The 27,415-nt window shown below is 43.5% G+C and overlaps 2 protein-coding genes and 1 non-coding gene across 16 annotated transcripts; 1 reads left to right on the forward strand and 2 right to left on the reverse strand.

Moving 5' to 3' along the window:
* Positions 1-53: 53 nt before the first annotated feature.
* Lrrc23 (leucine rich repeat containing 23) lies at positions 54-8,115 on the reverse strand. Of its 14 annotated transcripts, none has more exons than XM_005000648.4 (8): positions 8,002-8,115; positions 7,389-7,554; positions 7,197-7,306; positions 6,326-6,579; positions 4,100-4,230; positions 3,319-3,455; positions 747-1,044; positions 54-274 (listed from the first exon to the last, which is right to left on the reverse strand). In XM_005000648.4, the coding sequence occupies exons 2-7, from the start codon at positions 7,509-7,511 to the stop codon at positions 771-773; spliced, it is 1,029 nt and encodes a 342-aa protein (XP_005000705.1). In that variant the 5' UTR covers positions 7,512-7,554; positions 8,002-8,115; the 3' UTR covers positions 54-274; positions 747-770. The 14 variants fall into 14 exon arrangements, with proteins under 14 accessions (XP_005000705.1, XP_063093680.1, XP_063093679.1 ...); XM_063237610.1 differs by having other exon boundaries at positions 8,058-8,086; XM_063237609.1 differs by having other exon boundaries at positions 7,975-8,079.
* Positions 5,400-5,506, reverse strand: LOC111755061 (U6 spliceosomal RNA). Its single transcript, XR_002789650.1, has one exon. It is a non-coding gene; the product is annotated as a U6 spliceosomal RNA (small nuclear RNA).
* LOC111755043 (heterogeneous nuclear ribonucleoprotein D-like) lies at positions 7,954-27,264 on the forward strand. The gene is made up of 2 exons (XM_023562150.2): positions 7,954-8,283; positions 26,683-27,264. The coding sequence occupies exons 1-2, from the start codon at positions 8,264-8,266 to the stop codon at positions 27,062-27,064; spliced, it is 402 nt and encodes a 133-aa protein (XP_023417918.1). The 5' UTR covers positions 7,954-8,263; the 3' UTR covers positions 27,065-27,264.
* Positions 27,265-27,415: the final 151 nt, after the last annotated feature.

A 27,415-nucleotide genomic window follows, 5' to 3' on the forward strand; every position in this document is an offset into this window, starting at 1 on the left:
GTTCCTCCACCAGGTGAGACCCACGGATTGATCCGCAGGCCAGATCACCAGAGTACCAACATGTCTTTTTATTGGAAAACCTGACCGTCCCTAAAACCCCAGCAGGCTCCAGGCAAACACCCCATCCTGCCCAGGTGCCCAGTGCAGAGCCCGGGCATCTTCAGCTCCTTTCATCTTGATTTGTGCACTGTGATGTCTGAGCATGAATATGGGGTTCCGGCTCACCACCCCGCAGACTCATCAGGTCTTTGGGCCCGGCCCTGTCGTTGCTTTCCTAGGGGAAGAGAATAGGATGAAAGCCTCGGCCCCTTCTGGAATGCCCAGCTGCCTCAGGCGTCTGCCCTTCTCCTCCCATCCCTACGTCCTGTTATTTTCAGCACCTGGATTTTAGTGCAAGGTCTTCCTTGCTGTCTTTTCTCCCAGGCCCCACTTCATTCTTGGAGCACCACCAACCAGCCCCGCCCCTACCTCCATTTGGGCCCCAACCCAGCCTCTCCTAGAGGCTTCACTCCAGCTCCTGTCCCGCTCACTTTTCTGGTCTCTTGATGTCTCTCTTAAGCCTTTTTATCAGTTCTTCACCCTCCTTGGTCCTCTGTCCTCACCTCAGGTCCCCTCACCCTTACCTCCTCCCTCCAAGAGTTCCTTTGCCTTGGCCCTGTCCTGCCCACCTCCTCCTGCAGCAATTTCTCTTTCCCACCTGCCCAGCCCTTGGCCTCTGCTTGCTGCCTCCCTGCTAGCTCTCTTACTATGCTTGGAGACCAGCATTGCTGCTACATGGATGACTGGTCTGGGTCCAGGTCATGCTCAGGCTCAGGCTCCTGCTCCTGTTCATCTTTTATCCTCTGACGGATCTCATCAGCCTCAGCCCTTTCCTCTTCCTCGTAGAACTCCTTGTCCAGACGCTCAAGGTGTGGCATCTGCACCAGAGCCTCCTGGCGGTAGTCAGTCTCATCCGTGCATGGATTCTCTAGCAGCACCAAAGCTCGAAGCTTGGGCAATTCCCGCAGCTTGGCCAGCTCCCCCACGCTGCTTATCGAGTTGCCCCTGCCAGTGTGGTTAGGAGGGGGTGACCCAGGAATAATGGGCTTTGGTTGCTGCTGTTAGGAGTGGGGTCCCTGGGGGGGGCCCTCCCACCAGGGCTCAGTTTCCCTTGAAACACTAGGCTTGCTGCAGAGGTGCTGCCCAGTCCCACTCCTGTCCTGCTTCTGCCCTTCAAGGAATCCCATGTTATGTGTCATTAACCTGCTGCAGCAGCAACGGGCCACACAGCGCCCTGCTGGGGGAGGAACACGCATTCATGCAGGTTAGGGTTAGGGTTAGAAGACAGGGCTCAGATCAGTGGAGAAGGACCTGGGATCTGAACATGGGTTTGTGTGGAGGATGTGCTGGTGGTGGCTGAGGGACCCTGGAGTAAAGGGCGAGTGGGAGAATAAGCCTGGGCTCTTTCTGGGCCTCCCTGTGGACAGCTATGTATTTAATCTTATATACTTTCTTCCAGCCTTTGTACAGATCATCCAAAAGGCTCTGCCTGGCAGTCATGGATGTGTTGGGCCTCCTACATTATAGGTGCCTATCCTGAAATATTCTGCTCAAGGTGGGATGTGGATCATCTCTGGTCCTTGTCATTTAGATGTGGTGTCTTCCGATGCCCCTCCTATCTCCAAGCAAGCCCAGTTAATAGCCACTGAGGTAGGATCTGTTAGCCATAGGGTATTTACAGGAACACACACACATACACACACACACACACACACACACACACACACACACACACACACACACCCATCCACAGAGCAGAGCTGATGGCCAAGAGACTGCCCCAGAGGACAGTGGCCTTGGACTTGGGCTCTCAAGTACATTACTCAATTCTGTTGCCAGCTAGAGGATTTTTTTTCTTTCTTCTTTTTCTTTCTTTCTCTTTCTCTCTGTGATTTTTTTTTTTTTTTTTGAGACAGAGTCTTGCTATGTAGTCCAGGCTGGTTTTAAACTTGCTGTGATCCCCCGTCTCAGCCTCCCAAGTGCTAGGATTATAGCTAAATGCCTATAACCTCCACACCCTACTGGAGGATTCTTCTTGTTCTTGTTACCTCCTAAGAAAGGTGGCAGTTTCCTTATACTTTTACTTAAACATGCATAAAGCAAAGTGGAGTGACACCCACTTATAATCCCAGCTACTTGCTGAAGTAGGAAAATCACAAATTTGAGCACATCCTGAGCCATTTAGAGATTTAGCAAAACCAGGTCTCAGAAAACAAAAAAAGAAAGAAAGAAAGGAAGAAAGGAAGAAGGAAAGAAAGAAAGAAAGAAAGAAAGAAAGAAAGAAAGAAAGAGTAAAAAGAAGAAAAAAGGTAGCAAGCATGGTAGGGCACTCCTGTAATCCCAGCACGCAGGAGGCTGAGGCACGAGGATCTTTGGAAGTTCAAGACCAGCCTGAGCTACAAAATGAGCCCAAGGCCAGCCTGAACTTCTTAGCGAGACCCTGTCTCAAAAAAAGAAAGAAAGAAAGAAAGAAAGAAAGAAAGAAAGAAAGAAAGAAAGAAAGAAAGAAAGAAAGAGAAAGAAAGGAAGAAAGAAAGAAAGAAAGAGAAAGAAAGAAAGAAAGAAAGAAAGAAAGAAAGAAAGAAAGAAAGAAAGAAAGAAAGAAGAAAAAGGTAGAGGGAAGGAGGGCTGGGGATATGGCTCACTATAAAGGCTCTGGATTCAATTCCCAGTACTGAAGGAAAAGAAACAGAAGAAGGAAAAGAAGAAATGACACACACAAACCCTCCAGGGGCTGAAGGAATAGCTGGGTTAGAGCTACACTTAGCATGAGTGAGGCTCTGAGTTGCTGACAGAAAATCTGTCTCTTCCAATGGGAATTTACTGAGGACAGGGCCAACAAGAGAGTTGGAGCCAGACTGTGGATTCTTGAAGAATGGGGTCACAGGGTGCAGTGGTATATGCCTATATTTCCAGCTACTTTGAGGCTGAGGCAGGAGGACAGCAAGAACTCAGGAGTTCAAGCACAGCCTGGGCAACACAGTGAGACCTCAATATAATAGAAAGAAAGAAAAGAAAAGAAATTACTTCTGATTTCTTCAAATGTTTCCAAAACACAGCACAAAGCCTGGCATCTTCTTATTAGTTATGGACTGAATAACTAAGATTCAGAAATTGCAATTAGGAGCAGATGTAGAAGGGATAAGGGAAGCAGAGCATCAGGAAGGCTGAGGCGAGGAGCAGACTGTGGGCAAGCACTGGGAGATGGGGCAGGCACAAGCTCCAAAGCTCCTCTTGGCCAGGGGCAGGTGCAGGGTGGGGCTGGGAAAGGACCCATACCTCAAATTGAGATACTGCAGGGACTGCATTTCTTTGGAGAAGCCGCTCAGAGTTTCAATGTGGTTGTCTCGCAGGTGTAAGGTGGTGAGATCGCTTAGGTTTTCCAAGCCTTCCACTTTCTTCAGCATGTTCTGGCCCTAGGGCCCAAGATGCAGGACAGTGAGAGAAGAGGGAGGGAGAGGGAAGGAAGGGGCATCAGAAAGAGGTAAAGCAAAAGAGGAAATGCAAAGAACAGGAAAGCAGGGTGGGAGATGAAAGGGAGCAGGCAGTCAACAGTTAACTAAAAATGCCCAGGAGGGGCTGGGCACACAGTTCAGAGGTAGATCACCTGCCTGGTACACAAGGCCCTGGACTCCATCTCAGAGAAAGGTCTGCTGCAACTCTATTCAGATCTCACCAAAACCAACTCTCAGTGAGGCGGAGGTACTTCACCCCACTCCCAAGGCCTGACAGCCCAAGAAACATGACCACAGCATTCATGGGAATGAAGCAGTGCCAGTCTAAAAGGCTAAACTTGGAAGCCTGACTACATTGCCTCATTACAGCACAGGATGCTGCTACCAGCATCAAAGCGGATTTTCTCTGCATGATCCACAAGGGCTCATCAGCCCTACCAGGTGGGAAGCACCTTGGCTGTTTCCACTTCACATCTCCATGGCATCTGGCACCAAGGAAATGCTCTATTGATGGCACTGGGTGGTGAGGTTAGGAGCTGAGCCTACAAGGACCCAAGCATCCTCATTCCCCGCCCCCCATACCACCCAGTGGCCCAGGGAGCTACCAGGAAGAGTTTCTTCAGCTTAGGAAGGTTGATCCCCACGGTGGTGTACAGCTGGTTCGCCCGGAGCTCCAAAGTATGCAGGCTTTTCAGCTTCTCAGGGTCCAGACCAGTCACCACCTGGATGCGGTTCCCTGGGGGAGGAGAAGATCAGCACTCACAGGGCCTCTCTGAAGGTACAGCATTGCAGCATGCATTTTTTTTTTTTTTTTATCGGTACAGGGATCGAACTCACGACTGCGTGCTTGCAAGGCAGGCGATTATGCCTCTGAGCTAAATCCCCAGCTCATTGCAGCATGCATTTTAACAGCATCTCCTAACACAGGAAGGATGCTCCAGACTCTGACTCTAGAGTCCTGAGCCAAGTGGATCTAGTGAACATGCCCACCTGTGTGGACTGCACAGCCCACACGTCTGACTCCCTCTCCTTCAAGCTGTTGCTCAGATGTCTTTGTGATGCTTGTCCTAACCAACCTGTTATAAATTGCCACTTGTGGCTCCCTATCCTGCTTTCCCTGATCTATTTTTTCCATAGTGGGTATCTTCTCTTTACATACTACAAGTTTATTTATTTACTGTGTGCATTAGTAGATTTTTTTTTTTTTTTTTTTTTTTTTTTTTTTTTTTTTTTGAGACAGAGTCTCACTATACAATTCAGGCTGGCTTTGAGCTCACTTTGTAGCCTGGGCTGGTCTGGAATTCGCAACAATCCTACTGCCTCAGTCTCACAAGTGCTAGGTTTACAAGCATGCACCACCATGCCTGGCTTATTGTGTGCATTATTGTCTGCCTCAACTAGAAAGTAAGCTATGAGACAATAGGGATTATTTTCCAGTACTGGTGATTGAAGAAAGGGTCTTTGCACTGAGTTTGTGTCTCAATCCCTTAGCTGGATGTGGTGGCATCCTTTTTATTTATTTTTTATTTTTATTTTTATTGTGGTATTGGGGATTGAACTCGGGACCTTGCGTTTGCCAAGCAGGCACTTTACCACTGAGCTAAACCTTGCCCCCTACCTTTTTTTTTTTTTTTTGTCTTTTTGAGACAGGGTCTCACTATGTGGTTCAGGCTAGTTTGGGGCTCACTTTATAGCCCAGACTGGTCTGAACTTACAACGGTCCTCTGCCTCAGCCTCCCAAGTGCTGGGATTACAGAGGACACCACCACACTCAGCTTCCCTTTTTATTTTTTGAGATAAAATCTTGCTAAATTGCCCAGGCTGAGCACAAACTTGTTTTTTTTTTTTTTATAGTAAGAATTTTTTCATTTTTTAAAAATTTTATTTAAAAAAGAGAAAAGTCAGAAAAATATGGAACACTTCACCAATTTGCGTGTCATCCTTGCACAGGGACCATGCTAATCTTCTCTGTATCATTCCAATTTTAGTATACGTGCTGCCAAAACAAGCACTGAGCACAAACTTGTGATCTCTTGTCTTAGCCTCCCACAGTGCTTGGATTACAGGTATGAGCTATCATGTTCATTCCTATCATGAGAATAGGAACCTTTGTTTTGTTTAAGGCTATATCACCAACATGAAGAATTGTCGAAACAAATCCAAATTTAGTGTCCTGGGATTTTTTGGTTATTTTTTGGGGTTTGTTTTGTTTTGTTGAGACAGGGTTTCACTATGCAGTTCAAACTGGCCTTGAGCTCACTCTGTAGCCCAGACTGGTCTCGAACCTGCAAGGATCCTCCTGCCTCAGTCTCCCAAATGCTGGGATTACAGGAGTGTGCCACCATGCCCCAATTTAACCTGATTTTTTTCTGCTCTTTTTCTTTTATCAGTACCGGGGATTGAACTCATGACCATGAGCTTGCAAGGCAGGTGCTTATGCCACTGAGCTAAATCTCCAGCCCTATCCTGATTTTTTAAATGATGCTGGGGATTAAACCCAGGAGTTTGAGCTGGGCATGGTAGTGCACATTTGTAATCCCAAATCTTAGGAGGCAGAGGCAAGAGGATCACCGTGAATTTCAGGCCAGCCTGGGTTACATAATGAGTTCAAGGCCACTATGAGCTACATAGCAAGACCCTGTTTCAACAAAAAACCAAAAAACCAGGGGCTTGTGTATGGTAGTTAAGCATTCTTCCACTGAGCTATGTCTCCAGTTCTGTGAGTGTGTGAATGACTGAATGAATCCAGATTGCTGTATGGGCCGCACTACTCACTGTTAGCCCCAGGCTAGGAAGGAATAAATCATACATAGCTCCTTATAAGGACCTGCCTTTGAGATCCAGACTTGCTAGCCGAGGATGAGTGATTCCTTCAGTGTCAGTGATCTGATTGTAGGCAAAACTGGCGATCTGCAGGTAGGGCAGTTCATTCAGCTGGGCACTCCGAAGCTGGTTGCCATCAGCCTTGAGCCACAGCAGGTGGGTGAGGTTATTGAGTGGTGTTAGGTCTGTCAGGTGGTTCTCAGAGATATCCACATATCGCAGATGGATGTAGGAGCACAGCAAGGAGATGTCTGTCAAGTCTCTAGGAGGTGCAGAGCAGGGAGAACCAGGGTTGAGGAAAGAATCAGGAAAACCACAGAGTGCTAAGGCAAAGGGCTTACAATGAATGGTGAGAGGTGGGAGGGGTGAGGATGGGAAAGAGAAGGTAGATAGGGGTGTGTATGTGTGTGCATATTACTGAGACTGGAACCCAGCACCTTGCACATGCTGGGTACATGCTGTATCACTAAGCTCCATCTCTAGCCCCACGTGTAGGTTTTTAACAGTGTCTTGCAGACTTCGTGTCTATGCAGGACAGAGACTACACAGTCTGAAAGACAGGTGAGAATGCAACAGGAATACACACACTCTAATTCAGCCTCCAATTTCTCTGGACAACTTCTGAGTCTGTGTGTTTTAGGATGCTGGGAGTGAACCTGGTGCTTCTTGCACACTAGGCAAGTGCCCCAGCACTAATTTAGACACCCCGCCCCATGGGAGATTTAGAGATACTGAAAAGCAAATCCTAGTCTTCCCTTGCCCACGTGGCCAGGATGAGAGAGAGATCCAGTTTCCACCAAAACACCTGGGATAAGAGTGGGAAAGCAAATGGGTTCCTACTCTCTCTCAATCATGGGTCATTTTGTTGCCATAACACACCTGTCTTTAAGATCCAGCTTAACATATGCATGAGCCAGTCCATTCCCCGTCTTACAAAGCATAGATAGCCCTTCCTTCATCATCTCCTCTGTCAGGGGTGTGGGCGGCCACTGTAGGAGGGAAGGGTTTAAGATGACTCTTGCGTCTACTCCCACTCCTCGGCCCTAGGACCCTTTCTTTCTAGACTCTCACTTCCTCAGACAAATCTTCGCCCTCTTTCTTGTAGTCCTCCCACTCCTCTGTATCCTTATCATCTTCTTTTTCCAGATCATCCTGCTCTGGTTCCGTGTCATCCTGATCATCTTCGTCGGACATCTTTCTCTTCGCCGGAGGATTCTGGAGTCAGATAAGAGCAGTCCTGGGTATTGAAAAAAAAAGATTTAGGTTTCACCACCCCTCAGCTCCCTTACCTCTATTGAGCCCATCACCTCCCCGCTGGCTCCCAAGTTTGCTTTGCCCTTGTAAACATCTCCCGTTGACTCCATTTCATGTTTTCCACACACAATCTCCTCCAAGTTTCCCTCCCAGACCCCCAGACCTTTCTAACTTTCCCTCCCTACTTAGCCCCATTTCCCTCTGTCCACTGTCCTCCCACCCAATCACCCTTTCCCCAAGGGGCGCAGACACTGGTTTTCTCAACTGGAAGCAGTTGCGGAGAGGGTCTTAGTCCAAAGCGAGGGATTGCTTTGGAAGAGGTACAAGAAGGGTTAGTTTGTGTACAGCAGTTATGGCAACGGGAGGCGGGGGGGGGGGGGGGGGCGGAGCGCCAGGTCCCTGCCTCTGCAATTGGGAAGGAAAGAACCACCCTAGCTGAGCTGCAGGCCAAACCCGGGGCCAGTGGACCAACAGTTGCCTGGTTACCAGGCCAACTTCCGAGTCCCAGGAACCCGGATGAAGCAGGGGCTGTAAAACAGTGGGCAGGTCTTTGAGAAAGGTTAGCCATTGCGTCATCCAAAACCTTAAAGGGACAGGGTATCCTCACTGCCAGTGTACTTTACAGTGTTGGGAGTTTAGAAGAAATTTGTCTCTAAAAGCCAAAGGAGCAGGATGGGTGTAGAGAACGCTAGATGTTGCAAGAAGTACCAAGGTAAGATGCCTTGTTCTCACATAAGCCTTGCCCAGTAGTTATTTTCAGGTAAACCTTGAAAGATGATTTGATGGAATACGTGGAACCCAGGCCAAGATATAGTATCTGAAACCTGGGGGTTGGAATCTGACAGATCTGCAGTTTACCAGCAATTTACCTAACCCTCTGTCAAATAGGTAGCTGAGCTTGGTGGCACACACCTGTAATCCCAACTCTCGGGAGGCTGCAGCAGGAGAATCGTTGCAAGTTTGAGACCTGCCAAGGCGACAAAGCCAGCCTGAACTGCGTAGTGAGATCCTGTCCCAAAAAGACAAACAGAAAAAAAAAAAAAAAAAAAAAAACTTAGATAAATATAATTACACCAACTGTCAAGGGCTGGTTGTGAATGCCCTTGGATTGGTGCCCTTGGATTAGATTTATGAAACTCTTGGATAAGGGAAAATATCCAGCATCTGCCCACTAAAAACCCCCAATCCTGAGCAGGGTGTGGTAGTGTACACCTGTCGTCCCAGCACTGAGAAGGCTGAGGCAGGAAGATCACTGCAAATTTGAGCTAGCCTAGACTACATAGTGAGTTCAAGACTTACCTGAATTAGTAATGAGACCCTCTCTCAAAAAACCAAAATAAATAAATAAATTAAATACTCCTAATCCAGTGCTATTATATCAGTTTTTAAGCAATAACTCACCTGAAGGAGATGAGTCGAGATGTCACAAATGTTCCTTAAATTTATGCCATAGGGGCTGGGGATTTAGCTCAGTGGCATAAGCGCCTGTCTTGCAAGCAGGCAGTCGTGAGTTCGATCCCTGGTACTGATAAAAAACAAAAAAGACAAAAAAAAAATCTAATAATAAATTTATGCCATAAATTGCATCTGATGTCATTACAAGTGATATTTAATCTTTCTGGGAATGGTGGCATGGCCCCGTTACCCTAGCTACTAGGGAAGCTGAGGCTGGAGGATCACAAATTATGTTTTTTTCTTCTTCCTTTTTTTTTTTTTTAATCAGTACCAGGGATCAAACTCACGACCATGCGCTTGCAAAGCAGGCGCTTATGCCACTGAGCTAAATTTCCAGCCCTGAGGATCATAAATTAAAGACCAGCCTAGAAAACTTAGTGAGATCCTGTTTGAAAAGTTAAAAGGGGGTCACCCCCTTAGGAAGATTAACATTTATGCCACAATTCTTGGAAAAAAGGAATTATACTTGGGAAAATGGATTTGTTATAGAATGAGTGCAAACAGAACAGTTAGGTAATAAAGTAAAATACATAACTAAATTGTTAGCTTGTATGTTACAGTCTTTAATGTACAAAGTGGCTGGGAAGATGAGATGGGAGAATAATCAGGATGTATTCCTCTATAATCTATAGGCATCTGCTTGAGGTAAGATGGGAGAAATAAATAGAAAGGAGACAACAAATATCATAATATTGTACTTTTTAAGAAAAACTGCAAAGCCAGACATGGTGATGCACACCTGTAATCCCAGCACTCAAGAGACTAAGGTAAGAAGATTGGGCTGGCTTTAGCCCAGCAGTTCCTTCAAGTCTGGCTTCCCAACCGCCCGGGCTGATTAGACTGGTGGTTCCAGACCCGCGGGTGCTCTCCAGTCCTTTTTAAAAATAAATAAATAAATAAAGAAGATCACTATGAGTTTGAGTTTACTCTTGGCTAATAGTGAGTTCTAGGCCAGCCTGAACTACATAGCAAGACCCTGTCTCAAAAAGCCAAAAACAAAAACAAAAAAACCCCTGTAGCTTTAGGACACAAAAGTCATTCAAACTTTTTTCCCTTCCAGAAAGAATTTCTAAAGGTCTTAAAGGAAATAAGCTTTTTGTGTGTGTGTGTGTGTGCGTGTGTGTGTTTTTCGGTACCAGGGATTGAACTCAAGACTGCCTGCTTGCAAGGCAGATGCTTATGCCGCTGAGCTAAATCCCCAGTCCCTTGGAGTCACTTTCTAGAGATGGTTTTTAGGTTCTTTCTTCTCAAGCAAAGAATTGGTCAAGATAAGCACAAATGGTAGGAAAGTTTTGTTAAGAGTAGGAAAAGAAACAGGCCCAATAGAGTGAACTTGGGCCCAGTAAAAGTACAAAAAGAAGTATACTCTACAGCAGTGATGGCAAACCTTTTGGAGTGTCCAGTGATACGAGCAACGCACTGCTGTTAACCACCACTGTCCTACCGTGTGAGAGTGGCTGCCATGCAAGAGAGAACAGAGTGCCAAAACTTCAGTGTGGACTGTCCTTTTCCTATCATGTACTCCTCAGGCCCCTCAGACAGTTGTCAGGTCTAGGCTGTCTTATGGAAAACCTGCCAGAGTTCTCACCAGAAGTCCACGTGCAGGGATTGGGGAACTGTTCTGTGTGTGCAACCTTCCAGTCTCATCAGAAATATTTCCAGCTCAAGGCCACAATACACCTCTACCTCTGGAAGGTCTGCAATTGAGTGTGTACTTTTTTTTTTTTTTTCTGTTTTTGTTGTGGTACTGGAGATCAAACTCATGACCTCACACTGGTCAGTCAGACGATAATGCCGCTGAGCTAAATCACTGGCCCAAGTGTACACTTGTTCTGGTTAATAAATCTCTTCATGCCTCTCACACTGATGATTCCTGAAAATTCTTTTTTTGTTATTTTTTTGGGAGAAGGTATCAGGAATCGAACTCAGAACTTCACACTTGCAAGGCAGGCGCTGCGCCACTGCGCTAAATCCCCAGCCCAAAAATTCTTTTATCTGTGATGGAAGTCAGCCAACCAGTAGCCTGCTCCATGGGTGGGTGAGGTGAGTCCAGCCCAAGTCAAGCTTCCCTACTTGTACTGCAGGGACCTCCTTGGACCCCATTGAGTGACAGCCCAACTTGGTGTCGTGGAACTAGCAGTGGCTTTAGTCAGAGACAGTAGTACTGTTACAAACAATGGAGCTGAGAAAGTCACTCCTTACCACCTCTATAGTTTAAAGGGCACCCTGGCACCATTACTCCTTCCACTGTCCTGAGGTAGAGAATCACATAACAAAACCCCAGGTAATCTCTGATGCTCTAGGAGAGAGCACATGTGCATTGGGTCACCTTCACCCTCCTCCAACCGTGTTATGGACAGTTGGTGAGTAAACACCAAGTCTCATTCATGCAATTAAGATCAGAGTGGATTCTGGGACAGGCAGGCATGGAGAGAGCCCTAGAGATGACACAGCGCCCTGTGAGTCATTCCTGTCTCACACCTAGAGACTCAGGGAGGACTCTGGGCACAGGTGCAGACCTTTAAAGTTCCAAGCCTGATTTCTCTGGGAGCTGCTGAGTGCTCCGCATGCTGTGCTTTTGCTTTCGTGTTGGCCCTGCACCACTTCTCTGTTTGTGCCTTATCTTTTGTCAGGATTTGCCCTGAGCACAGCTTCCCGTGATCTTTAGTAAACTCAGCTGCTGGGCCTGAGATGGAACTCAGTGGCACAGAGCCTGCTTGGCAAGTGCAAGATCTTGAGTTCAGTTCCTGGCACAAAAAAAAATTAGCTGCTTTGTACTTGCCATGCAGTGCACACTTGCAATTCATTGCTCATCATACACAAAGATTATTCTTTGTGGGGTTTTTTTGTCTTTTTTTGAGACAGGGTCTCATTATACAGTTCAGGCTGATCTTACGCTCACTTTGTAGCCCAGACTGGTCTCAAATTTGCAAAGATTCTCCTGCCTCAGCCTCCTGAGTGCTGGTATTATAGGCATGCACCTCCATGCTCAGTTGAGCCTGGATTATACTTGTCTAAATATTCGGAATTCTAAAATGTTCAAAAATTTCTAATTTGTTTGTCTAGCTCTGTGGTTTACATTATTAGAATTATCAAACTTCGTCTGTATTTGTGATGTGCTTCTGTCCATCTTTGTAAGGAAGATATGTCAGAGATGGTGATGAGCTCCTATAAATCCTGTCACCAGGGTTCCTGGATACTGTAGGCTTCTCCTAGAGATTCTTGCCAGTTCTTGTTGTCCTGAACAAAGAACTGGACAAGTGAAAAAAAAAAAAAAAAAAAAAAAAACGTAGTAGGAAAAGGACACTTTGCCACGTGAGAGTGGGCTATTGAGGAAGAGCACAGTGGCCATGAGGTTCATGACTGATGTATTTTTTGCCCTTATTATTCAGGCTGACATCAGATCTAGGCCATCCTATACAACATAGAATTTTTTTTAAACAGAGTCTCACTATCTGAATTTATGTACCCCAGGCTGTTTCTGAGCTCATGGTCATTTTCCTTCTAGGTCTCTTCTATTTCCAAATGAATTTTAGGATTTTTTTTTCTCTATTTCTGTGAGACATGCTATTGGAATTTTGATTAGGATTGCATTAAATAACAGTTTCGGAAGAATGGCCATTTTTACTGTTGGTTCTTCCTACCCAAGAACATGGGCTATCTCTCCCTTTTTTTTTTTTTTTTTTTTTTTTTTGTTGTCTTTTTTGTTTTTTTTTTATCAGTACCAGGGATCGAACTCACAACTGCCTGCTTTCAAGGCAGGCGCTTATGCCGCTGAACTAAATCCCCACAGGCCCCCCCCCCTTTTTTTTTTTGTCTTTTTGAGACAAGGTTTCACTATGCAGTTCAGGCTGGCCTTGAGCTCACTTTGTACCCTAGGCTTGTCTTGAACTTGCAGTGATCCTCCTGCTTCAGCCTCCCAAATGCTGGAATTAGGAGCATGCACCATCATGCCTGGTTCTCTCTCTCTCTCTCTCTCTTTTTTTTTTTTTTTTTTTTGTACCAGGGTTCAAACTTAGGACCTCACACTTGCCAGGCAGGTGCTTATGCCACTGAGCTAAATCCCTCGCCCCTATCTCTCCATTTTCTTTCTTTCTTTCTTTCTTTTTTTTTTTTTTTTTTTTTTTTGGTATTTTTCGTTTTTATCGGTACCAGGGATCGAATTCACGACTGCCTGCTTGAAAGGCAGGCGCTTATGCCGCTGAGCTAAACCCCCAGCCCCTATCTCTCCATTTTCTAATATCTTCTTTAATCTCCTTTTTCAGGGTACTGTAGTTTTCACTGTAAAGGTATTTTACCTCTTGTTAGATTACTAGGTATTTCATTTTTTTGGATGCTATTGTAAAGGGTGTTGTTTCCCTGATTTATCTCCCAGTGAGTTTGTTATTCATATACAAGAAGGCTATTGATTTTTGAGTGATGACTTTGTAATTAGCTGTGCTACTGAGTTTGCTTATTACATCTAGCAGTCTTTTGGTGGAGTTTTTTGGGTCTTCTAGGTAGAGTATCATGCCATCTGCAAATAATGAGAGTTTAGCTTCTATTTTTCCTATCTTTATTCCTTTTATTTCTTTCTCTTGTCTAATTGCTCCAGCTAAAGTTTTCAGGACTATGTTGAATAAGAGTGGAGACAGTGGACATCCTTGTCTTGTTCCTGATTTGAGATTGAAAGCTTTTAATTTTTGTCCATTTAGTATGATGTTGGCTGTTGGTTTGTTGTAGATAGCTTTTATCAGATTGAGATAAAGGCCATCCATTTCAATTTTTTGTAGGGTTTTTATAATGAATGGGTACTAGACTTTGTCAAAAGCTTTTTCTGCATCTATTAAGATGATCATATATTTTTGTCCTTGGCTGTTAATATGGTGTGTTACATTTAGGGATTTACACATGTTGAACCATTCATGCATCCCTGGATGAATCTCACTTGATCATGGTGTACAATCTTCTTGATGATTTGTTGCAGTCTGTTGCCGGTATCTTTTTGCTTTGATGTTCATTAGGGAGATTGACTCCTAATTCTCTTTCTTATTTGGGTCCTTCTCTGGCTTTGGTATCAGGGTAATGCTTGCTTTCAGGAATGAATTTGAAAGTATTGCTTCCCATTCAATTTCATTAGAGTTTGAGAAGTAGTGGTCTAAAGTCTCTAAATTTCTTGTAGAATTCAGCAGTGAATTTGTCAGAGCAGGACTTTTCTTTGTTTACAGATTTTTAATTACATCTTTGATTTCATTTATTGATATTGGCTTAGTTAGGACTTTTATATCTTCTTGATTTAGCTCTGATAATTCATATGTACTTAGAAATCTGCCCATTTCTTCTGTATTTTCCATCTTACTAGAATATGTTTTTTTGTTTGTTTGTTTTTTGTTTTGTCTTTTTCTTTTTTATCAGTACCAGGGATCGAACTCACGACCACACACTTGCAAGGCAGGTGCTTATGCCGCTAAGCTAAATTCCCAGCCACTTAGAATATAAGTTTTCAACGTAGTTATAGATGATTTTCTGGGTTTCTGCAGGGTCTGTTGTGAGTTCATCCTTTTCATTCATTTTTTTTTTTTATCCTTTTCATTCTTATTTGCGTGGGGTTGAGTCTTTTTTTTTTTTTTTTTTTTTTCTTTTTTTTCTGGGGATCGAACTCATGACCTTGTGCTTGCCAGGCAGGTACTTGCTCTACTGAACTAAATCCCCAGCCCCTTCTTTCCTTTTTTGATAAGGTTGGCTAAGGGATTGTCAATTTTATTTAATCTTTCAAAAAAACAACTGTTCTGGCACCTCAGGGAGATAACCAACCAGCATCTCCCGAGATCCCACCATGTTGGAATTTAGGATGCTGGGAAAGAAAGCAACCTGCTCACCTCCCTGGTAAGCAGCCTTAAACCTACCAGCACACGGGCTGAAAATCAAACATCCAGTCCTTACGCCCCACCCCACCCCCGTTAGCAAGTGGGAGCCTTTGGTCTGAGCATCTCTTGGGAGGATGACTGTGTGCAACATAGCAAATATGGAGGATTTTCTTCTACCATCTCTTTGAAGGCAAATATTGTTATCACTGTTTTGCTTTGTTCTGATTAATTGTATTGCTGTATTCAACATTTTGTTTTGATAAGTTCTATAATGTTCTGTATTTGTTTTGATTTTGCTATACCTGATTGGAAGGACAACTATTGTGAAAATAATGAGATACACTATAGCACCTATTACTGTTATCCTGGTATCCTGCTGTGAAGTTCTGTAACAATTTCACTGCACTAGGGGCTGGGGATTTAGCTCAGTGGCATAAGTGCCTGCCTTGCAAGTGCATGGTCGTGAGTTCGACCCCTGGTACCAATATAAAAAAAAAAAGAAGAAGAAACAATTTCACTGCACTGTCTCAATTGGCTTTGTTCTGCTGTATTTTACTACCTTCAAAATAATTTTAAAAATGAGAAAAATAAAATAAAATTTATAAAAAGAAAAAACCCAACTCTTTGATTCATTGTTTTTTTAGTCTCCAGTGTGTTAATTTCTACTCTGATCATTATAATTTCCTCCCTTGTATGAGTTTTGGTTTAGCCTGTTCTTCTTTTTCTAGAAATTTGACGTTCAACATTAAGTTGTTTAGGGGCTGGAAATTTAGCTCAGCGACATAAGCACCTGCCTTGCAAGCAGGCAGTCGTGAGTTCAATCCCCAGTACCGATAAAAAAAAAAACACACACACATTAAATTGTTTATATGTGCTTGTTCTGTTTTCCTGATATAGGTATTTACTGATATAAATTTCCTTCTTAAGACTGCTTTCAGTATGTTCTACAAGTTCCAGTATGTTGTACTATTATCATTCAACTGTAAAAACTGTCTAATTTCTTCAATTTCATTTGTGACCCATTGATCGTTCAGTAAGGTGCTATTTAATTTTCATGTTTGTGAAGTTCTTCTGGTTTCCACTGGCATGGACTTCCACTTTTATTACACTGTGGTCTGATAGCATGCATGGAACAATTTCAGTTCCTTTGCATTTACTTAAATATGTTCTATGAGTCAGAACATGGTCTATTTTGAAGAATGTCCCATGTGCAAATGAGAAGAATATGTAATCAGATGTTGTGGGGTGGACACTCTACAGACATCTATTAGGCCCATCTGTTCAAAAGTGTAATTTAATTATAATATTTCATTATTGATTTTTTTCTAGTTGATGTGTCTTTTTGTAACAGTGGTATGCTGAGGTCTCCCAATACAATTGTATTAGGGCTTACTTAATTTGTCATGCCTGTTAGTAATTTTTTTATATAGTTGGGTGCACTGGTATTTGTTGCTTATACATTTATGATAATTATCTCTTCCTCTTGGATTGTTCCCTTCCCGAGAATGTAGTGATCTTTTTTATCTCTCTTAATCAGTCATGGCTTGAAATTAACTTTGTCTGCAAATAGAATAGTTATCCCTGCTTTTTTTGGGTTCCTGTTGCATGGAGTATTATTGTCCATCCTTTGACTTTCAGTATATGATATCGTTTTCAATTAAATATGTTTCTTGTTTACAGTATATTGTTGGATCTTGCTTCTTGATCTATTCTGCCAGTCTGTATCTTTTGATTGGTGAATTGAGATCATTGACATTGGTGGTTATAACTGATATGTACTGACTTATCCTTGTTATGTTATTTCCCTGTTGTTGGCTTCCCTGTGTTTTGCCCTCCCTTTTTAAAAAAAATTTTTATTTAAAGAAAGACTAAAAAAAAAAAAACAGAAAATGGGTAGAAACAGTATGTACTTTCAAAGAAAAAAATAAACAGTAAGAAATCATTAGTTAATGATTACAGATTGTCCTCTTACAAATAGTTATTCAAGATACTAAAGTGGAGCATATAAAGTGGGGATTCAAACAGTGAGACTGCAACCAGTTCTGTTCAACTATCCAACAAAAACTTAGAAATATGGTTATCAATCCTATACACTTAAACATACATGCAGTTATCCATATCTTCAATTATGTTGAGATTGAACAAACCCAAGCAGACTAATATCACTCTGAACAAAGAATAATACTATTGCTAGGTTTCACATTATGACCCTCCAGGATCAGCACTGGGTACTTTAGTGTCTCTTTTTCTTTAAAATATCTGTTCATTTCATCATGTGTCATAAGATCAGTTCTCATAAACTGTTTATAGATTCTACACATGCATGAGTCTTAACATGTATGTCTATCCTTTCTATATTAGAGGGAGAAACAAAACAAAGCACAACAAAACAAAACATATTCCTATAAACATGTGAAACGAAAAAGACATATAAGACCATTGTACAAGGAGTTCTACCATAGTTCCTGTGTTGTCTCTTGATATCTCCAATAGAATTGGCTATATCATCAGACATACTATAATTCAATATATCAGTACATAACAGTATTAATAAAAACACAACTTTGTACATAGTATAAAACTTCAAAAACATGTAGTTATCGGGGCTGGGGATTTAGCTCAGCAGCATAAGTGCCTGCCTTACAAGCAGGCAGTCGTGAGTTCGATCCCTGGTACTGATGAACAGGAAAAAGACAAAAAAAAAAAAAAAAAAAAAAATGCAGTTATCAAACCAGAATGTGTATCATAGAGACTTGTCATCTTCAGTGTAGTTGCCTATACTCTCAGACTTGATACTTGATACTATCAATCATATCAGTTTTGAATAAAATCTGTCAATACAAAACAGCAATCAAACAATCCAGATTTAACTAAAATCAGTCATGATAAAACAGTATAAGTCATACAGGGTTCCAGATTAAGATAATAGGAAACTAAAGATGATTACTGTACTATATCCTGATGTTTTTGGGATAGCTGTTTGTGCCCTCAGTCTAATGTAAGTAGACAAACTGAGACGGACTAAAATCTATCTAAGCAGAGTGGAGGGAGTAATGTGGGTTTTAAATCCTAATATACTATTAACAATATCTTCTGGCATCTTTTTTAAGACTCTCCCTCCCCTTTCACTTCCCCAGGGTACACTGTGCATTTTTGGGTCTGACCAAGACCCTTGGTTTTAAATTGGTGTGTGGGGGGGCAACCAGCTACTTAGCTAAGTGTTTCTGAACCTTCTCTCTCCTGGACTTGATCTCTAATTGCATTCCTTTACCTATTAAAGCCTGTCTTTCCAACCTATCCACAATACTGGTCTAGTTGCCCCTATTACTCTCTGGTTCTCTGTCACATAGAGCATTGTTTTCTCATATTTGATTTTCAGTCCATGTACTCTTTTTCATGTTAATTATGGGAAAGGAGACGCACTGTAGACATACATCTGACTTAGCACTCTGTCAATCATGTCGTCAACCATGTTCCAGAAGACCCAATAGGAGATGCCCTAGACTCTGTCCTAACATTTTAATTTTTTTTTCTGTTTTTTGTTTGTTTGTTTACATTTTAAATTCTTAAGCCCAATTCCCTGAACTGCATCTGCCATTTTCCTTTTGTTACAGGCAGCTGAGTTAGATAGAAATATTATAGGCAGTCAGACAGGGCTAAGCCCTCAAGGGAGCCAGCACAAAGGACCTGAAAATCTTAAGACCTTGGAGGAGACAGACACCTCCCGCTGCGGCCCAGATCTCAAGACAAAACAAATGCAACTACACCCTAAGTATTGATATTCTAAATAGGTGTGCTTCACCGTGACAAGCCAGGTGACTCCCCTAACGGAGTCACTGCTCCCGCTGCTCCATAATAATGCCAGAGTGCTGCTTGCTACAGACTCGCTTCTCCATTTGTCCCTGATTTGGTCAGTTTTACCTGAACAATTAATCTTACACGTTGACTGCAGTTCTGTCCCACCTCAGGCCATCTGTCTGCCTTGCAAGTTCCCAGGGTTTCCTCACCTTCGACCCGTCTCACCTCATGGTTTTACTCTATTAAAGTCCCTAGAAAAGACAGAGTCCTTGGCAACACACTCAGGATGCCTTCTGTCTCTCTCAGACAGAAGCTTTCTTTCTCTCAATAAATATATTCTGCTGTTAGCCTCCATTGTTCCTAAAATTCATTCTTCAATTTTATTTTACTTTATTTTTTGGTCCCGGGGATCAAACTCACAACTTTGTGCTTACCAGGCAAGCGCTTAAACCACTTGATAGAACTGTGGGGGGAAGGAGGACCGGCGGCGGCTGAAAAGATAAGAAGTATGAAATATAAATAACCTTTATTTTGGGAATGCGGGGAGAGACACCCCCGACCCCCTGGGGCATGGCATCTCCACCCCAGGGCCTGCGATCTCTCCTCTCTCAGTGGAACACGTGGAGGGAGGCACATAAGTAGCCTTGGCATGGGGTGGAACCTAAGGGGGGCATTAGGGATGCACAGGTAGCCCATTGGTCTTTGTTTGGCGCCAGGGGCAGATTCCTAAGGGAGGGGGAGATAGGAGCTCCTTGGCTTTTACCGGCTACAGTATCCCGCCTGGGCCAAAACCCTTTCACCACTGAGCTAAATCCCTGGTCCTCTTTGATTTTAGAGAACACAAACTTGTACTGGATATCTAGTAGCTTGGGAGTTTCATTTCCCTAGATCACTCTCTGCCCCTCACTTTGAAGGTACCTTTACCCTTTAAACTTCATTAAACTTTGCTGCTTTGTCCTTACTGCCATGCCACATCCAATTCTTTGCTCATCTATTCATAAGAACCCGGAAACCTGTTCTGGGATCACATCACACATCCTAACATAAGGGGACCACTTACTTTGGAAAAAGGGAGAAAGGATTTATTTAGAGCTAGGTCTGAGGAGACAGAAGGGCCCATTGGCCTCAGATCAACATCTGCCAGAGTACAGATGTTGGTGGGGCCAGGTTCTGAGTGCTGGGCTCCAGGGGACAGGACAGCACAGCCATCCCCTGCTTTCAGGGGCAATGAGATAAAGTATACACGTTTTTTAAAAAAGGAGAGAGAGAGAGACAGAGAGGTGACATCATGGTGCCAACCTGCAATAATAGCACCTTTCCTAAGTGCCAGGAGGTTATTTTAGCAGTGCTGGGGATCAAACCCAGAGCTCGTACTACTGACCCATGTCAGCAGCACAGGGAGTAATTTTGTACCTCATGAGGTAGTTTTATAGCCCAGGTGCTAATTTTGTAGCACACAAATAGAAATAGTTTCATTCAACTGAAGCCCAGATTCCAAGCAAGGAAAGAGCTCTGGTAGGACCTGATGGAGAAAAGCTCACTATGTGCAGGGAAACCAGGTGGCTGGGCTGGCCAGGACAGCTGGTGTGGAGGGACACAGGAGCAGGAAGCAGCCCCATCACAGTGAGGGACCTGGGCCTTAGCCCAGAAGTGATGGGGAGCCCAGAAGGGTGGACTTTGTATTCAGTTGGCAAAGATTGAAGCTACTGTGCAACCAGACTAGGTAGGCATTTCGTGCCATGCTTGATACTCTCCCCCACTAGCTCGTCTAGGGGAGCCTACTGCAATGACAAAGCGATATTTAACTAAAATAAAAGTACAAGTCACAGCCAGGGATATACCTCAGTGATACACATTTGTGAGGCTCTGGGTGCAGTTCCTTGGACCATAAATAATGACGACAACTACAAAGCAATTAATAGAGAAGTTTTAAAAAATAGAGAAATGTATAGCGAGGGATATAGAAGTTCATGATCTCCTTCAGGGCCACTGTCTTTTTTTTTTTTTTTTTTTTTTGACATGGTCTTGCTATGTGGTTCAGTCTAGTGTTGAGTTCACTATGGATCCTGGGCTGGCCTCAACCTTGTAGTGATCCTCCTGCCTCAGCCTCCTGAATACTGGGATTACAAGTGTGTGCCATCACACCTGGCCCATCTTTTATTAATATATAAATTAAAAAAAAAAACAGAAATGGCAGAGCTTGGCATGGTAATGCATACCTATAATCTCAGGAATCTGGAGGCTGAGGCAGGAGGATTACTGCAAGTTTGAGCCCAGTCTGGGCTACATAGTGAGTTCAAGGGAAGCCTGAGTAACTTACCAATTTTGTAAGACCCTTTCTCAAAATGAAAAATAGAAAGAGCTGAGTATATAGCCCAGTATAAAAGTTCTGGGTCCAGTCTTCAGTACTGTAAAAATTAAAAAAAATGACATCAATCATAATAACTGTTCATCAACTGTGGTTTTTTGTTTGTTTTTGGTGCTGGGAATTGAAGTCACAACCTCATGTTTGCCAGCAGGCAGGTACTCAAACTACTGAGCTAAATCCCTGGCCCCTGCTTTTTTTACTTAATATGTTTTTTTTTTTTTTTTTGTCTTTTTTCTTTTTATCGGTACCGGGGATCAAACTCACGACTGCCTGCTTGCAAGGCAGGTGCTTATGCCGCTGAGCTAAATCCCCAGCCCCAACTTAATATGTTTTGAGTTGGATGTAGTCGCTCATACCTATATCCCAGCACTAGGAAGGCTGAGGCAGGAAGATGTCCATGAGTTCAAGGCCCCCCTAAAGTAGTGAGACCTTGTCTCAAAAAAAAAACCGAATTATTTTTTAGTTTTTTTTTTTTTTAATTGATACCGGGGATCAAACTCACGACCGCCTGCTCGTAAGGCAAGTGCTTATCCCGCTGAGCTAAATCCCTAGCCCCCAAAAAACAAATTAAAATAATATTAATAATAATAATGTATTGGGCTCCTTGCTATCAGTAAACATAGAACACCTCTTTCATTTTTATGATTGTCTGGTCTTCTTTTATATAAATATACTGTAACTTTTTTTTAGGCAGGGTTTCACTATGCAGTTTAGGCTGACCTTGAACTCGCTTTGTAGCCCAGGCTGGGCTTGAACTTGCAGTGATCCTCCTGCCTCAGGCTCCTGAATGCTAAGATTACAGGCACGCACCACCATGCCTGGCTAATATACTATAATTTTTAACTATTCCCTATTAATGGGTATAACTTTAGAGAAACTCTCAGGGCTAGAAGTGAGGTTCATTCACTGGGGAGGCTCTCATCTAGCATGTGTGAGGCCCCTTCCTTGGCACCACAAAAAGAAAAGACAAAAATGGTCAACATCAGATAATGTGGATGGTGGCTGGGGATTAGTTCAGTGGCTCAAGCACTTGCCTGGTAAATGCAAGGTCATAAGTTCGATCCGGATCCCTGGCCACAAAAACAAAAACAAAACAAAAGCAACAAAACACAAAAACAAAAACAAAAGAAACAAAAAAAAATGGATGAGTGTGATGGCACATGCTTGTAATGCCAGTGCTTGGGAGGCTAAGGCAGAAGAATTGCTATGAGTTCAAGGCCAACCTACACTACATATAAGACCCTGTCTCAGAACAAACACACAAACAAATGAGAAATAATGTGCCACCTATACACAGCAAATTTGTAAATTAATTTGTAAATTAAATGTTGATTTACTTTAAAAGAAAGAAAGAAAAAAAAAAAAAAAAAAAAAGAGTGTGCTAGGCATGGTAGCACAAGTTTGTAACCCCAGCACTTGGGAGGCTGAGGGAGGAGGTGTCTCACATATTTAAAGACATCTGGGCTACATAATCGGTTCAAGGTCAGCTTGAAAAGAAGGAGGACGGGGTGGGGTGGGGGAATGGAAGCGGAAGAAGGAAGAAGGGAAAAAGAGAAAAAGAAAACCTGATAGATTATGGTAGGATTTTAGGATGAATGTCTTTACATTTTGTAGCCAGCTTTCTGGAACCAATGGCTTTCCATTGCTGGTTCAACCAACTGAACACTGAAAAAAACCTTTTTTAAAAAAAATTGTGTCTGGGGGCTGGGGATTTAGCTCAGCGGCATAAGCTCCTGCCTTGAAAGCAGGCAGTCGTGAGTTCAATCCCAGGTATCGATAAAAAGGAAAAAGACAAAACAACCCAATTGTGTCTGTTCTGGCTAGGCATGGTGATGGTACTTGAAATCTCGGCACTTGAAGTGAGGCAGGGGTACTGTCTCAAAAAAGACAAGTCAGAGAAGGCCTATTGAAACTGCTAGCTCTTTGAGTAAAACATTTGCTTTTACACCTTCCCCTGCAAGCCAAGCCCTGTCCTGACCTCTGCTCCTGGGCAACTTTCACTTCCTCTTTCTACTGGGTGAGATTTCCTTTTAGCCAGCTTCTCATGCTCCAGGTATCTGATCTCCCAGAAGTCTGTTCTGAACCAGAAAGCACTCCTAAGATTCTTTGCTCTCCCCACGATGGCAAACACATATTTGTTGTTTGTAAATTTGTTGAATGTGACGACATGCTTTGGGTACTGGAAACTGAACCCAGGGATTCAGGTATGTTAAGTACCACACCCTCAACTCTGATAGATTTTGGGTTTCACTCTCCATCTATTGCCTGGAACACAGTAAGTGTTCAATAAACAAACACCTGTTGATTTTTTTTTTTTTTTTTTTTAGATAGGGCTGGCTTTGAACTCACTGTGTATCCCAGGCTGGCCTCAGACTCTCAGAGATCTTTCTGCCTCAGCCTCATGAATGCTGGGATTTAATGACTATTAAACGAGCTTTTAAAAAGTAACCAAGGGGCTGAGGATTTAGCTCAGCAGCATAAGTGCCTGCCTTCCAAGCAGGCAGTTGTGAGTTCGATCCCTGGTACCGATAAAAAATAAATAAAAATAAATTTTTTTAAAACTTTTTTTTGGGTCTTTTTCTTTTTTATCGGTCATTGCATAGCAAGACCCCGTCTCAAAACAAAAAACAACAATGGTCAGGTATGCTGGCGCTCAACCATCACCCCAACACTTGGAATGCCATCACCCCAACATTCGGAATGTCGAGGCAGGGAATCACCGTGAGCTCCAGACGCGTCAGTCTGGGCTCCGAAAGTGCGGTCAAGCCAGCCTGCACTAGATAGTGAGATCCTGCCGTCAAAAAGAAAAAAACAAAAAATAAAAAACACAAAAACACAAAACTTGCTGGGCATAGTGATGAATACTTATAGTCCCAGTACTGCGGAGGGTGTGGGGAGAGTCTGCGGTTCCAGACCAGGCTGGGCTACATAATAAGATGCTGTCTCAAAAATAAATAAATAAATAATAAAAGAGCATTTATTTGATTGAGCATGTAAGACTTTTAGGTGACTAATCTAGGTGGGCTCGGCACCTTAAGAGGGTGTGGATATTTAATAGTGTGCTCCTTTGTATGTATTTCGTTTTGTTTTGTTTTAAAACAAGGTTTTGCTGTGTAGTCCATGCAGGCCTTGAGCTCTATCTGTATAACTAAGGCTGGCTCTGAACCTTTGAATTCACACACGCACTGAATTCAAGGCCAGCCCAAAAAACAAAGCAAAAGCCTCATTATGATAATTTCACCCGCTCTCTGCCCCCTCGCAGCCTTCTGAGCTGGCGCAGTGTGGACAGAGCAGCCCTTTAGCGGCCGGGGTGTGGATCCCGAGCAGAGCATCCCAGAGCAAAAGCCTGCGCCTGGCGCCGGGCGACGTCGGGCTGGCGGAGCGTGGGCCGCGGCTGGCGGGCTCCTTCCTGGGCGGCCGCTCGGGGGCGCGCGAGGCGCTCTGGGTTCTGGGCCGCGCGCCGCACCATCCACGTGACCGGGACCCGCAGCAGCTACCCCGCCCCAACGCTGCTGTGGTTAAGCAACTGCGGCGGGGCGGTCCGGGTTTTCCCAATCTTCCAGTGTCAGTAACTGTTTATAATTAATGGTTGGTCTAACATTTCTAAACCTCCTGGAGCTGGGCGTGGTGGCACATGCCTGTAATTCCAGCATTTGAGAGGCTGAGGCAGGAGGATCTTTGCAAGTTCAAGGCTTGCCTGGTCTACAGAGTGAGCTCAAGTCCAGCCTGAACTGCATAGTGAGACCATGTCTCGAAGAGACAGATAAATAATAAGCCTCATGGAGAAATCAGTAAAAACTAAGAAAATTAGTTGTGGGGGTACAAGGAAACAGGGTTTCGAAATATTTGTGTGTGTGTGTGGTCCTTTAGAGTCAGGGTCTCACTATGCAGTTCAGGCTGGTCTTAAACTCACCTTGTAGCCCAGACTGGACTCAAACCCTCAGCAATCCACCACCTCACCCTCCCAAGGGCTGGGATGACCGTCGAACATCACCATGCCCAGCTAAAATGTGCACATTTAATGTGGACTCAGCAATGGCCGTCTCCTATGCCTGTGCAGAGAACACTGAACTGTTGCCTTGGCCCCGGGCCTGGGTCTCTGTGCATCTCGCCTCTCTTTGGTCGTGATTCTGGTGTGTTTTTAAATTAGGTTCTAGTGCTTTCAGATGCCTCCTTCCGTGGGCCATCCAAAGGCAGTCCAGCCACCTCATTTGGCTCCCAAGCAAGAAAATAATGATCCTTTTCCTACCCAACAAAAAACTAGTTTAATGCACAAGCTGTGAGGTGTCTATCTGGAAAGTGGCACAAAAATAATGGCTTTAAGAAACACGCATACCTGTAATCACAACTCTCAGGGAGGCTGAGGCAAGAGAGTCAGAAATTTGAGCCCAAGCTGGGCATTTTAGCCATCAAGTGAGACCATGTCTCAAAAGCAGACTGAGGAGAGGTTATCTACTATTGTCATCAAAATTCAAGAAATTTGTGAAACCAGCTCATCAGGTTCTAAAACTGCTCCAGTGACAGCACAGTACATGTTATTAACCTTTAATGAAGATTGAAATTAAACATTGCTGGAAGATACGAACCAGAAATGCATGCCTAACAGTGGCAGGACATGGCAAAAGTGGCAAAGCAAGTGCCTAGCATGTACGTATGTGGCCCTCGGTTCAGTCCCCGATGTGCTGGGAAAAGAGGGCGTGTAGAATGTTAGCCCGACATGGCTAGAATACTAGGTTGCATCCCAGCACCACAGGAAAAAAAGAGACCCTGCTTGTGCTGCAGCAACTTCCCTGGTTCAGTCGAGCAGAATCTCCCAGAGGTGGCTTTAGTGCAGGGTCCCCAAAGTGCCACTCCCAGTACTGCACATTTCTCCCAGGTGCGCCCTCCTAAAGGTCCTGAGGGAGTCCTCCCCATCACTGTCACTCACCTGACTCAGCTCGACTTGCTGTGCACTCTGAATGCTGACCTTCTTCTCACTGGAATCATGAGCTTGGTATCAACAGCTACATTTACACTAAACAGGAAGCTTACGTTGGGTGAATGTCACTGGGATTTTAATGATTTCTGTGAGACAGAGGTAAAACTTTTTTTGTTTGTTTGTTTTTTTTAGAGGTGAAACTCTTTATTTATGTGGCCTAGGAATCAGGTCAGGATGGTTTTGTAAGATATCACTGAAGAAGAAATTATAGAATTCTTTTAGGACTGGAGATTGAACTCACGACCTTGCAGTGAGCTACAGACAGGGTCCCCCTAAATTGCATAGGCAGGCCTTGAACTTGCGATTTTCTTGCCATAGCTACCCAAGTAGCTGGCATTACAACTGTGCACCATGGTTCCTGGCTTAAGAGTTTCTTGGGGCTGGAGATTTAGCTCAGCAGCTCAAGCAGTTGTGAGTTCAATCCCTGGTACAAAAAAAAAAAGTTTCTTGAGAGAGTAATAAAAAGCCTAAGAAGAAAAAAAAAAAAAAGCTTAGAGCACTAATAAAATCATCCTCAAAAGACAAAAATGAATAGGAAGACCAGTTTAAATCATCCTAAATTTGCTGAAGTGTCCCATAATGTGAAATACCTGAATGACTTAATTTTGAATAAAGCCCATGTATTAAATGTGGTTAAGTCCTCTTCCGCTACCATTTTAAATGTAGCTCCACACAATGCTCTGCTGCTGCCACCACCCCCGGGACCCGGACTGCGTGCCTGCTCACCCCTGCCAATGGCTCCGCCACCATGGAGGACATGAACGAGTACAGCAATATAGAGTTCGCCAAGGGGTCCAAGACCAATGCAAGCAAGAACCTGCAGGATGATGGTAAGATGTTTATGGGAGGCTTGAGCTGGGATACAAGTAAGAAAGATCTGACTGAATATTTGTCTCGATTTGGGGAAGTTGTAGACTGCACAATTAAAACAGAGCCAGTCATTGGAAGATCAAGAGGATTTGGATTTGCGTTTTTCAAAGATGCTGCTAGCGTTGATAAGGACGACATTGAAGACTGGTCTTCTGTTGCTCTAATGATTATTTTGTAAAAGACTTTATAGTGTACAAGACACAACTGTGTCCCAACTGTATGTAGCCGCCAACTAATTTTCTTTGTTTTTACTTTGTCCTTTGCTATGTGTTATGACTCTGTGGATTTGTGTTTATACAAATTTTATTTGTATTATTTATCATGTTAAACCCCAAATAAATGCTTCCTTATGTGATTGTTAAAAAATAAAAAAAGTAAATGTGGTTAAGTTGGTACGTTGTATCTATCTCTTTGCAACTCAGCAATTCACATGAATTTGTACCCAATAGAAATACACCTGTCGCTGGGTATAGCTCAGGCTTAGAGAGTTGGGTTCTATAGCAGCAAAAACAAAAACAAATTACTATGT

This window comes from Cavia porcellus, unplaced genomic scaffold (genome assembly GCF_034190915.1).
Source record: "Cavia porcellus strain 051 isolate PalLab524CR breed Dunkin Hartley unplaced genomic scaffold, mCavPor4.1 scaffold_27, whole genome shotgun sequence".
Lineage (NCBI taxonomy): Eukaryota > Metazoa > Chordata > Mammalia > Rodentia > Caviidae > Cavia > Cavia porcellus.